Source organism: Lissotriton vulgaris, chromosome 1_1 (genome assembly GCF_964263255.1).
Source record: "Lissotriton vulgaris chromosome 1_1, aLisVul1.2, whole genome shotgun sequence".
NCBI lineage: Eukaryota > Metazoa > Chordata > Amphibia > Caudata > Salamandridae > Lissotriton > Lissotriton vulgaris.
This window is the reverse complement of record NC_141685.1, coordinates 1,388,786,192-1,388,799,299: the sequence shown is the minus strand read 5'-3', so window position 1 is coordinate 1,388,799,299 and position 13,108 is coordinate 1,388,786,192. Positions and strand designations below refer to the sequence as shown.

Genomic DNA, 13,108 nt, shown 5'->3' with positions numbered 1-13,108 from the left:
CCTTCTAGTAAAAGTAAATAATTTACGTTTTTTGAGTCAGCGTGAACCTTGCAGAGAAAAACACATATTCTGTCTGCTTTCACCCAGTTTCATGTTATGCTTGAAAGTTGTGTTTTCAACATTTTCTTATTAAACTGAAATCGGATTGTGCAATATTAGCATGCTTTGCTTGCATTTCAAATTAAAGCAAATAGCCAAGACTCATTTCCAATAGCGGCCCTGTACAAAAATATTCCCTTTTGTCTGCACTATGTTACTGCATACCTCTCAATCATTTGAGTCTCTAAGAATGGTGTGTGGTTTTGGATGGTGGGCCCATTGAAATCTATGATGGAGAGATTTTTTTTGCTTGAGTTTTCAGGGCAGGTTATCCCACTGAAGTCTGCGGGAGGCATTGTTCTTGTTTGGAAGGTGAAGTTCGGTCCAAGGAGGGTGCCACCTTGAAAATGAGGGTGACTTGAGAAGTATGGGTCTTACTTTGTTAACAATATCAATTGGAGTTACACTGTGGGTATACTGCTGGAGCTAACTAAATTAGAACAAGCATTGGCCGCGCAGCCGTGAAAGTGATGCGGCGGCACGGCCGCGAAAGTGATCGCGATGCACTTAATGATCCGTGACGGAGGAAAGACAGATGGTGGCTGCGCACGTTCACGTGCAAGCTTGAGGCCAGCAAAAGCCGGTGGTAGCACTTTCAAAGTCCACCTACTAAATTTCTTGCTGAGCAACGCATGTGCTGGCTCAGGCAAGACCTAAAAACTAAACTTTTTCAGATAATTGTTTTTCTTACATTCTGGCCACAAATTTCACCAAAACATAAGCTATACTCCAATTCATCATCTCTTAAAATGCATGCAATGGCTGATTCAAGACTACTGAATTTTTTTAATATCACTCTCAAAAAGACTAATTTAAGTATTTTTTACTGTGTTAATCACTTCAAAACTATTTTCATTTTGATTGCTATACACGATTACGGTCAATTGGACTTTTTCCATCGAACCCACAAAACTAACATCAAATGCAATACTTACGTCTGTATTAAAACGAGAAGTGTAGAGTTCAGGATGTTTGTCATACTCTACAGGATCATAGACACCATCAGTTTTCCTGACAAGGTGGTGATGGCGGCTTAGCACTGTGCCATATACTTTCCTTAGATCTGCAATATGAAGCAAAATTAAGAATTTATTCTAAAGAAGTTGCTGTTCTTAGATGGTATGTGAAAACCAAAGATAAAAGTTAGGCCAACGATTACAAATTCAAAGTCCACATAGTTATCCTAGTCTTTAGCTATCTAATTTCTATATTTATTTGTACAGCACATACAGCACAACGTAACTGATCTTTGGTAGGACACCTTTTAGAACCGCACATTTGTGGCTACAATGAATGGAACATGCAATGTGGGAGGAGGAGGGTCTCGGAAGGAAAAGAAGTAGCAAATCCATTAACCACAGAGGGAGAATTGTTGAGTACATGGGCCCAGAAGGAAGGTAACCAATTACATAATAATGCACCCTAAAGACCTAATTAATTAGAGTGTTGTCAGTTTTCATGAGAGTCACATTAATGCTTGAAGGACATGGTGTGTTTTGGGGTTGCATCTGAATAGGGCCTTGTGGATGTCTAAGGAAAGGTTATTCCAAATATATGGTCACAGTACGGCAAACCTCCATCTCTGTGAGTGGTTTGATACATACATTGATTAGTAGGAGAGTAAAGGACTGGTGTGGGAGGACAGGTTTACAAGTCCTACGTTTTGGCTATGAATAGACCTAGGATGTAAACCATTTGAGAGCTTCCTCTGAAACAAGGGTGTAGTAACCTAATGTATTATGTTTACATGACTATTATGTAATGTGTTTAGTGGGTAGAATGTATTTGGAGAGGTTGGAATGTGGAACCTAGGTTGAAGTTGGAATGTAGAGAAATCAGTCCTGCCTGCTCCTGAGGTGGCTGGGACGTTGGATCTCTTATATTTAAGTAAATTATCTTTGGATTGTATCTCTACATATCCAACCTTCATTTACTACATTTGGCGATGATTTGGACCTAGACACCATCTCAGCCTAAGGTACAGATTTTCTGGGCGATGGCTTCTCCATCAGACTACAGGAAGATTAGTCTAAATCATCTGATAATTTGGTGTTTAAGGAACAAGATCAAGCAACAGTAAGAAAGTGTGTAAAGGCAAAAAACGTTCCATGACCACAGATAAGGTACTGTGTTAACATTTATTTTAATTGTCGTTGGCCCCTCTAACATTTTTTTGAGCACCCGACCTGCAGTTTTGCCCGCGTGCCGCGATCATTGTATTCTAAAAATGACATACCTGCACGTGATCAGCACGTGTCTTCGTGGCCTCCTCACACAGCGACTTTCTTCACCCACTGTATATGCGCACACCAATAAAGGCAAAGATTTAGATTAACGAGTCGCAGGATAGAAAACCCCAAGTTCCTATTGAAACCGATGCAATTTGATGCTCTGGCAGCCTTTTTAATGAATTGGGCTAGGTCCAATAAAGCCTTATGCGAGTTATCGGTTTAACTGTGAGAACACACCTTGTTGTAATGTGGCTATCATTGCGCAAACTTACACCAGCGTCACGATCGCAACTACTAAGGAGCACAGCTCGGTGTCGGGCACAACTTATGACGTAGAACTTAATGATATACAGTAAGTGGCAGCAATAAAAAAAACTTATAGGCTACTATCAACCTCAGCTTTATGGTGATAGATACACCTAATTTTAAGGTGAGTATCTCTGCTCAGTCTTGCATCAGTTTGTCGTGTGTGGGCTATAGATATTGTCAGTTCACAGTGATAGACTCACCTAATTTGTATGTAACTATAACTGCACAGACTCATCAGGATGTCGCTCATGCTGACTTAGCAATGCAACAAGAAACACTACGGTGAGAGAGGACCTCAGGGAAATTTATAGGCCTGGCTCTGGGTACAATCCCCAATGAATCTGAAAACGACAAAAGGTACCAGAGGGTCTGAGATCAAAAAAAGGGGTTCAAAGGTGTAGGATAGCCACCTAACCGACCACAGTCCCTTATTCACCCAGGGGTCAAAATGATCGACACAAAAAGCTCTCAAGGGATGAGGAAAATACACATCAGTCACCATACGGATCCGCCCTTCATCATTTGGGATTTTATCCGGACCACCCGTCTGAGAAAATCAGTGCCACAATCAAAGGATGCCCTGGTGGTAAGGAGGTCCCTTATGTTGTTTTTAATTACAGCGTGGTCTACCACTCGATATTAATGAGTAGAAAAAAGCATGGGACTGGGGTGTGCAGTGCAAATAACTGAGTGAGAAAAAGAAACCAAAACAAGAAAGTGTGTTAAAATTGGTCAAAAGAGCACGGAACAACCTTTATTCTGTGTATGCTCTCAATACCAAGATTACAAATATATAACCTTAGGCAGTCAAATTAGGTAGACTATCTGAGGTGAGGTCGACATGTTTCAGCAAACATGGACTATTGAGTCCTTGCTTTCATCAGGACCAGAAGTATGAGACTAGCGCTACTGCACAAAGTGAAATAAATCATAAAGTGATAAAGTGACAAAAGGAAAAGAGAAACAAGTGCAAGAAGTCACCTGTATGATCCAAAATTTTGTCGTTTTCAGACTTAGCAATGCAACCTAGTGATGCACATACCTTCCGTCATGGTTTAAAGCCAATTTCACAGTGATAGACACACCTTATACATCTGGTACTTCTTGCTGTGTACTTTACATTGATATCTGACACTTTTGAAATGTGATCAATACATTTCGGAGGGGGATAGACTTGTATTTTTCACAAAGGTTATCTTATTTAAATGTACTATATATGTATTGGAGAGCATACACTTTGTTAATTTAGTTGATAGCATGCAAAACATTACTCTGCCTCCCTTCTTAAATTTACCAGGGGAACCCATTATTAGGTGGGCGAGATGGAAAAAAATGTTTTCCATTATGTCAAAGTTTGTAGTCCTTTAAGTGCAGATAGGAAAGCTGCTTTACTTCTACACTGTTTAGGCCCACAGGGGCAAGAAGTGTATGAGCATCTCACAGAAATTGAAGCTAATGAGGCAGAGGACTTGAGTGAGCTGGATACCTGTATTAAGAAACTTAATAGGCATTACCTCTCAAAAGTGAGTACTATCCTTGAGGGATACCACCGCCGTAGGCAGATGCAAAGGCCCCAGGATTCTGTGGGAAGTTATGTCACACGTTTACGCAAGTTGGCTGCCACTTGCAAGTTAGAGGGAAATTTGGAAGAGTGCATCCACGATCAGTTTATGTTCGGATGTAACACTGAGAAAGTGAGAGACCAGTTGTGGCAGAAAGATGATCCTAAACTTGATGAAGTGCTTATTTTTGCTAAGAAAATGAACATTCACTAGCTTGTGCTGATATCGTAAGGAAAGAGCATGATCCTACATTTGAATAAATATACGTAGTGCATAAGTCCATGTCTAAACACAATGAAACAATTTCTTCAAGAAAGCTTGTTGGGGGGGGGGGGATGTTTTAGGTGTGGTGCTTCTGGTCATTAGGCCAATGAAAAAAATTGCCCTCCCTTATCATAATAATTTGCTAAAATGCCCTTTAACAGGACTTATTTCAGATGTGGTGCCTCCAGTCATTTCGCCAATGACTGAAATTCCCCAGTGCTTTTGGTTAAGTGTCATACATGTGCCAAGATTGGACAATTTGAGGAATGTTGCAGGTCTTAAAATAAGAATACGATTAAAAAGGTTTGTTTGTTTTTTGGAGGAAAAACTGGGCTGTTGGTCTAAATACATACATAGGATTGTTCTTAAGAATGGGTTTCCTGTGTGGCATGCACAGCACATGGGCCCTTATTATGATGTCAGTCGGAGGTTCTGAACACCATATTGCGGTGCTACCGCACATGGTGCAGTTGGAAACTCATTTCTCTATGGGGAGATTGTGGGGTGGCCGGAAATCGGCCGCAGCACAAGTTCCCATAGAGAAATAAGAGTTTGTGTAAATCCCTGCACTGTGTGGCAGGCACACATAGTGCAGGGATTTACACCTTGGCCCGTAACCGGAGGCCTCAGGGAGAAAGGGGCCCTGCGAGGGGCCCCCAAGGTAGGCCCTGCTAGGGGCCCTACAGTAGCTCTCCCCGGTGAGGCAACTGGGGCTGCGAGCTGCGTTGTGAATCTCTGCAAGTTGTTAATTGAAAAAGCGCATTCTCTGTTTTTTAAAATTGCACTGGAACGTTTTGTATGCAAATTGTTTTTAATCCCTGTGTCATACCTGGGGGCTTACCAGAGTTAAGGGGAAATATTTACTAGGCACTCTAACACCGCTGACACACTTCACAAGCCCATTTTCGGCACTGCCGCCTTGCCGATTATCGACGACGGTGGGCGCCATCTTGAGGGAGGCAGGGAGAGCGCTCTAGTCGCGCCATACTCCCGCCCCCTTTTCTCCCTATATCATGTGCAGACCGGCCAGACGGCGCAGCGGGCTGGCGCAGCGGGCGCGCCGGTTGCGCGCCGAAGCCGCGCCTAAGCCAAGCCCGTCTGCGCCAGGATCGCGCCGGGCGTGGGCCATGCTGCTCCCACACTCCCAGTCCTCAGGTACGATTCTTTTGCATTGCTGTCAATGCGTCCTACCTTACCTAGTCCTTCTTGTCATGTTTACTCCTTTTCAGACCACCTCAGGGGCCCTTTTTTCTGTCATTCATGTGGTTGGTCATCCTCTTGTTCCGTCAGCCCTATTCCTCCCCTTTCCCCTCCTACTCGCCTTGAGACAACTTCTTTCAATAGTGGCCTCATTAACGCCAGATCCTTAGCATGTCACGGACAAGACATCCATGACCTTATTGTATCAGCCGATCTTGATGCCCTATTCATCACCGAATCCTGGTTGCATGATGCTTCCAACCCTGATCTTGCAACCGCCCTCCCTCCTGATTTCACCATCTTCAGGCAGGACAGACCCACTGGTCGGGGAGGCGGGCTGGCCATCATCGTAAAGAAATCAATCAAGTGCCATACATTCGATCTGGCCGCCTTTAAGGATTGTGAATCCCTGGGGTTTGTTATACAAATTAGCTCTTCCTCCGCTTTCTCCGGAGGACTTGTCTACCGCCCCCCTGGAAATGCCACTTCATTCTTGGACTCCCTTGATGAGACTCTGGCAGCCCTCCTCACCCACTACCCCTCCTTCACCCTCCTAGGGGATCTTAATCTTCATTTGGAATCCTGAACTGACCCATGCACTCTTAATTTCCGCCACTCCCTCGAGATTTTTGGGCTCTCCCAATTAGTCTCCCTTCCCACGCATTGTGCCGGGCACACCCTGGACGGCATTTGCACAAACCTGGCCTCTTTAGATGTTTCTCCTCCCTTACCACAAATATGGACAGATCACTGTCTCATTCCTTTTTCCATTAAAACCAAAACCCTGCTCCCTCCCCCTACTAAACACTCTCACACCTCTTTTCCCGTTAATTGGAAAAAGGTAGCTGAGTGCATCAAACTCAACCCCCAACCGGCTGTCCCCCCCCCTCCCATTATGGGTGATGCTTCACTAGACTTCATAAATTTTCATCAGTGGATTGACAAAATGGTCTCTGCCAATTCAATATCTGCCACTCAAAAACCAGTTCGAGGTAAAAAGAAGCCCAATGCCCCCTGGTATACTCCAGCCCTCACTGACTGCCACCTTAAGTGTAGGCTTATGGAGAGAAAATGGAGAAAAACCTACGACCCTACTGCCAGATCCTTATACATCCTTCAGAGAAAACAATACCTTTCCAATATAAAAAAGGCAAAAACGGCATTCTTCACTCTAGCAATAGACTCAGCTAAACAGAAACAACAAACGATTTTCAATATCGTAAAATCCTTCACTCACCCCAAGGCTCTGGCACTTGAAATTCCCCCCTCACAAACTCTCTGCGACCAAATCGCTGATTTCTTTGAGGAGAAAATTAACAATATCCATAAGGACTTCCCCTCCCTATCCCCCCCAACCCAAGAACCCGATACAACTACTCCCCTACTAAATCAATTCACAGCAGTTTCCCTTCAGCAAACGCAAAAAGCTATTCTTGCCTGTAAATCAGGTGCCCCTACGGACTCTTGCCCCCCAGTCATTTTACACCACCTCATCGAGGCCGTCAACCCTCTGATCAATGCTATTGTGAACCAATCTCTCTACTCCGGTATTGCTCCCACTGACTGGAAGAAGGCCATAGTCAAGCCACTTATGAAAAAGCAAAATAAATCCCCTACTGATTTGTCTAATATGCGCCCAATTTCCCTTCTCCCAGCGCTAGGCAAAATCACCGAGCAATTAGTCCATGAGGAACTAAAACACTTTGTGGAAAAAAAACGCATCCTGCACCCACAGCAATCCGGCTTCCGCCCTGGCCATTCTACAGAAACCGCCCTGATTGAGTTATCAGACACCATCAAGTTCTTGCAGGATGAGGGCAGGCAGGCTGTCCTCATCCTGCTCGACTTAACCGCGGCCTTCGACACCACCTCACATGCTATTCTTATCAATAGAATGCGTGGGATTGGTGTCTCGGGCTCCGCGCTTGCTTGGATAATTTCATTTCTGTCCAACCGCTCTCAAACGGTTTCCTTAGGCCCTTACCTTTCTGGCGAATGTTCCACCATCCCAGGTGTGCCCCAGGGTTCAATCCTGAGCCCTCTCTTTTTTAATGTATACATGGCCCCCCTCCTCACGTTGATTGAGTCACATGGGATTCTTGTGACATCCTACGCCGACGACACTCAGCTCGTCGTCACTATCGACAAAAGACTCCCTGATGCTGCCATCAGATTTCAAAATTGCCTGTCAAAAGTCTTTTCCTGGCTTAATCTGAATCATCTAAAATGCAACAGCGCCAAAACCGAAATAATACCCCTCGGTAAAGGTACACTCTTTTCCCCTAAAGAGTGGTGGCCTCATAACTCCGAAGCACCACCAAGCGCGGTTGTTTCAGCCCGCAATCTGGGAGTTCAATTCGACGCTTCCCTCAGCTTCGATGAGCATGTGCGTATTACCGCAGGGCGCTGTTTCAGCCTAATCAGGCAATTAAAGAAATTCTTTAATTTTTTGCCTATTTCAGCCAGGAAATCAGTCGCGGTTGCGCTCATTCTTTCCCGGCTGGATTACTGTAACGGCCTTCTAGCAGGCATTAAGAAGTCCTCTCTTAAAAAATTACAAAGTGTACAACACGCAGCGGCTAGGCTCGTCCTGAAACTCCCCCGCAGGTCTTCGGCCTCTGCAGCCCTTAACACACTTCATTGGCTGCCCCTCCATAAGAGAATCTTGTTCAAGCTTTTAGTCACTGTCTTCAAAGCCAACAAGTGTACGGGCCCATCCTATCTGATCAAGCGCTTTCAGCGTTACATTCCAACCCGCTGCTTGAGGTCATCAGGCGCTAATTTCATCTCTGAACCTCGAATAAAATTAAAAACCAAGGGCGGAAAGACCTTTTCATTTCTTGCTGCTAAGGCATGAAACCGCCTCCCCCCCAATCTTAGGCATGCCCCCTCAGAAAGCCTCTTCAGGAAATCCCTGAAGACCTGGATTTATTCTCAATCGGACTCCTCAGTTCTCGCAGCCATCTGATTCATGCTACCCATAGTAGATCTGCTGTGGGCTCAGCGCCAAGATGCTCCCTCCGGAGCGATAGCAGCGCTTTACAAAAGCCAATAAATATCAAATATCAAATAGGGGCCCCCAAAGTCACTTTGACAGGCTTTTCATGTTGGACATCATAACCCCTACAGCGGCAATGCAGTCTGCAAGGGATTATGTTTGATTTCCGACTGTCTGACAGTCTCCATGAGCCCGTCGGAAGCCAGCCGGTTTGAATTCTGACCGCTGTAATCCTAATACAGCGGTCGGAATTCAAACCAAGGATGTCAGTCAGAGACTTTCCGACCGACATCCTAATGAGGGCCTTAGTGTTCCCCTAGCTTTGAAACAGAACATGAATGAGGAACTCGAGAATTTGGAAAAAGAGAGGATAATTATAAAAAACGAGGATACAGAATGGTTTGCTTCTGTAGTTCTAGCACGCAAGGTCACATAGATTTACATTTATGTGTTGATCTAAAAGGTCTCAATAGAGCTGTGGTGATGGATAAGTTTCCTCTCTCAAATATTTCGGAGATGCTTACTCAATTGGAGGGAGTAGTATTTTCTCTACTTTAGACCTAAAGACGGCACATTACCAAAATAAGATGGACAATGATTTCATGGATCTGACTACATGTATTACACCATTTGGGTTGTTCAAGTTTACTAGGCTATCGTTTGGACTCAATTCTGCTGCTGTTGGTTTTTTAACCAGTTATAGAGGGAGTGTGAGATGGGGTTTCTGGGGTGAAAATCTCTTAGGATGAGGTTTTAATTTATGGATCCAATCAAGAAGAGTGTGATAGTAGAATAAAGTTAGTCTTAGAAAGATTTAGGGTGAGAGGACTGACCTTACGTGAAAACAAATGTATAATCAATCAGACTAGAATCAACTACTTGGGTCATAGTTTGACTGGTGAGGGAGTGAGGACCAAAGAACAATTGGTTAAAGGCTAAAGCCATAGACAATCTACATGCTCCTGAGGACAAGGAGAAATTGGTAGCTTTTCTCAGTATGGCTGAATATTATAATAAATGCGGGCCTTCCTTTGCCAGCCACAGATAAAATATTAAAGAAAGGTGTTAAGTATGTTGGGTCCTCATTATTTGAACAAGAATTTTGGGATGTAAAATCAACACTTAGTAAGGCCCTGTCTTTGCAAAGTTTCAATGCCAGAGATACCCTTTTTTATCACCAATGCAAACACCAAGGGGTTAGGAGCGGTACTGAAACAACTGAAGAAAGGAATAGAGAGAACTATTCTGTTTAGTTCGCGAAGATTGGTGGAGGCTAATTGAACGTGAGATTGTTTGCATTGACTGTGCTATTAAAATATATATATATATATATTTCACTGGGGGTGGAGTTTGAAGTGAGGGCAGATTATAAACCTCTCAGAGAGATATTTTATAAGAAGAACTTGGATTCTGTTTCAGGGCGGATCTGTAAATGGGTAGTGGCTTTGCAGGACTACATTTGCAAGGTGGTATATATGCCTGGAGTGGAGAACAGTGTTGCAGATTGCATGTCGCATCTGAGTCCTAAAAAAAAACGATTGTGATGTAAAAGATAAATTGTGGGACCTAGATAAGTATACAGTTTTTGAGGTCACTGATGGGGTGGTCAGCGAAGAAGAATGGAGGAGTTGCTTGGATGAGGATGAAGTCTTAAAAGAAATAAGAGAATTGATCAGGTTAGGGTGAAATTCAAAAAAAGGTGCGAGGGAGAAGGGTCTGAGATTCTGGATGGTGAAGGATGAGTTATTTGAGAATAATGGGTTACTTTCGAGAGGTACTAACTTGGTACCTCAGAGTAAAGTTAGAGAGCAGCTTATACAGTTGAGTCACCATGGGCACTTAGACATTTCTGAAACTAAAGAGAGAATCATAATACATTTCTGGTGGCCGAGGGTGGGCACGCAAGTGGAGAGGAGTGTGAGGGAGAGCGTGGAGAGTCCTAGTGATAAAAGTTGGAAAACAAGAGTTCAAATGATGGTGAGGGATGCTCCAGTGAATGTATGGCAGGAAATCGCTCTGATTGTTCTGGGCCAGTAAGAAGTAAAGCTCGTTAGTATTACGTGTTGGCATTAAAGGATATGTACACCTGGTCCACAGAAATTTGCAATACGCAATGTGTAGAGACTAGTGAAGTAATTGCATTTCTTAGGGAAATTTTCAGTAGAGAAGGGTTCCCGGAATATATTTTGATGGACAAAGGAGTTCAATTGTTGTCAAGAATATGGAAGAGTTTCTATCTGTAAGGGGGATAAAGCATGAAAAATGTTCGCTCTACCTTCCCGAGACTAATTGGATGATCGAGAGGAGTAACAGAGCATTAAAAGAGTCTATCCAAGCAAAGCACAGAGTGAGGATTGGAAAGAGTATGTGTTGTAAAGAGTTGAAGTATATCATCTAACACTGCACTCTGTTAAAGGTAAAGTGCCTTTTGAGCTGTTTCGAGGTAGGAAAGCCAATACTGTAGTAACCCAGATGTGGATGAGGAGTGACACGTTTGAGGGGGGAGACTCACAATATGTGAAAGCATGGAAGAGTAAACAAAGGTGTGATGTGCGCAAAGCTGCAAGTCATCCTGTGGTGAAGGTGAGACTTCCACAGTAGAGTGGAACCTCAAAATTCTCCACAACTTTCAGGGTTGTGTACATTTTTCTAAATTCAGTTAAGCTGAATGACAACTGCATTTGGAATTTAAATAGGATTATGGTAGTACATGCAAACCTGGAAAAAATTAATTGCCACTTAGAGTAGTAAAAAAAATGAACCAAGACGTAGTGGGAGCAAAGTAGATCTTCCAAAGTTCATGAAGGATAATGTTTGAGCATGCATTAAAAAATAATGTATAATGCTTTTATTGTATTCTGTGTTTTTAAAACATGGAATGGGTTTAGTGTAGTTTGTATTTTATTGTTTTAATACTGTATCTATAATTGATTTTTATTGTTTACATGGCGTTTGTTGCAAAAAGGAGGTGTATAGTAACCTAATGTATTATGTTTACATGACTATTTTGTAATGTAATCTTTGGTGTACTAGCGCTTAGTGCTTAGGATGTATTTTGAGAGTTTGGAATGTGGAACCTTGGTTGAGGTTGGAATGCAGAGACATTAGTTACCTCCTGCTCTTGAGGTGGCCGAGACCTTTCTTTGGATTTCTTATATTTAAGTAAGTTATCTTTGGATTCAATCTTTACATGTCCGACCTTCATTTACTGTTTGTAGTCTTTGTAGAAGTACTGTGTGGTCTCCAAAGTCAAATGCTGCTGACAGGTCCAGAGGTACAAGCATACTTAAGGTGTTCTGCTCTGCAGTTTCTAGAAGGTCATTTCAAAATCTGAGATGTGTAGATTGTTCCATGTTTAGGGTGGAATACTGATTGACTGGAGTTAGGAAATATGTATTTTTTATTGGTGGTCTGTGGTTTGGTAATAACCATGTTTTACAGTAATTTGGAGCTCCGGGAGAGTCCAGCGATGTTGTGTTCAGCAAGAACGAGAATGGATTCCTTAAGGAAGGGCTAACATTGATTGTTTCAGAGAGGCTAGGAATTACTTTTTAAAGTCACCGTTTACCAATTAGGCTACAGGTGACTGACGTGTTTTATTTTGGGTGCCTGCTATTGCAGATGGAAATGGTCCACCTGAGCATTTGCATAGTCTGTAGGACTGCAACTGGGAGTGTGGGTTTAGGGATCTGATGCAGTTAATAAGTATTTTTCGTTCCACACTCGTACCACCCCTCTTGTTTTCCACAGCTACTTATTTTCACCCCCTTCCCTCTCTTTTATACAGACCCCTTCCTTCACGACCCGTCAACAGGTACATTTTTTCAGTTTTCTTTACTTTGCCATCTTCTTAACTGAACTGTCCTTTCCCTTCACCTTTACGTTCACATTGTTTGTTTTTATCTATTGTAACATTTCAGTCTTTGCCTACCGGTTACTCAGCGCACGAAAGACCACAAATTGTGTTTCATATCCTACTTGTTTCTAGCAATGCTGTTCACGAACACCCATTGTTTGCCATCTTAAGTTTGTCTCGAGTACCGTTAAACGTGGACAATCATACTTGACATAGTGGGGTTTTTGTGTTCTTCCTCGTTTATATTTTTTCTCTCTGCAGATACCGTACGCTCCAAAAAAACAGGCTGTAACTCTGACAAATTAACCCATGTTTCGTTATATGTTCTGGTTTACCCGTATTGAGCACATGTAATAACAATTGTTGCTTCAAATTAGCCTACATTCTCATTTAGGTTTTCACCAAGTATTTACTGTTTTTGAAATTCAAAGATCATTTTCTGGTGTTAAACACGATACCGACCATGGCCAGTGCCAGGCACTGACAAATGTGGAGTCCATACTTTTCCCCTTTTTCCTCTGCAGGTTCTTCTCGCTCCAAGAATAATAGGCAATAACAAACTCAAAAGATTACCATGTAAATTTTGATT

General features: G+C 42.9%; 1 protein-coding gene across 1 annotated transcript in view; it reads right to left on the bottom strand.

The window, feature by feature from the left end:
• AASS (aminoadipate-semialdehyde synthase) overlaps positions 1 to 13,108 on the bottom strand; it is a 568,722-nt gene that overhangs the window by 311,462 nt on the left and 244,152 nt on the right. The window contains exon 8 of the mRNA XM_086966854.1: positions 1,035 to 1,162. Within this exon, the coding sequence (XP_086822980.1) occupies positions 1,035 to 1,162 (128 nt within the window). The remainder of the gene's footprint in view (positions 1 to 1,034; positions 1,163 to 13,108) is intronic.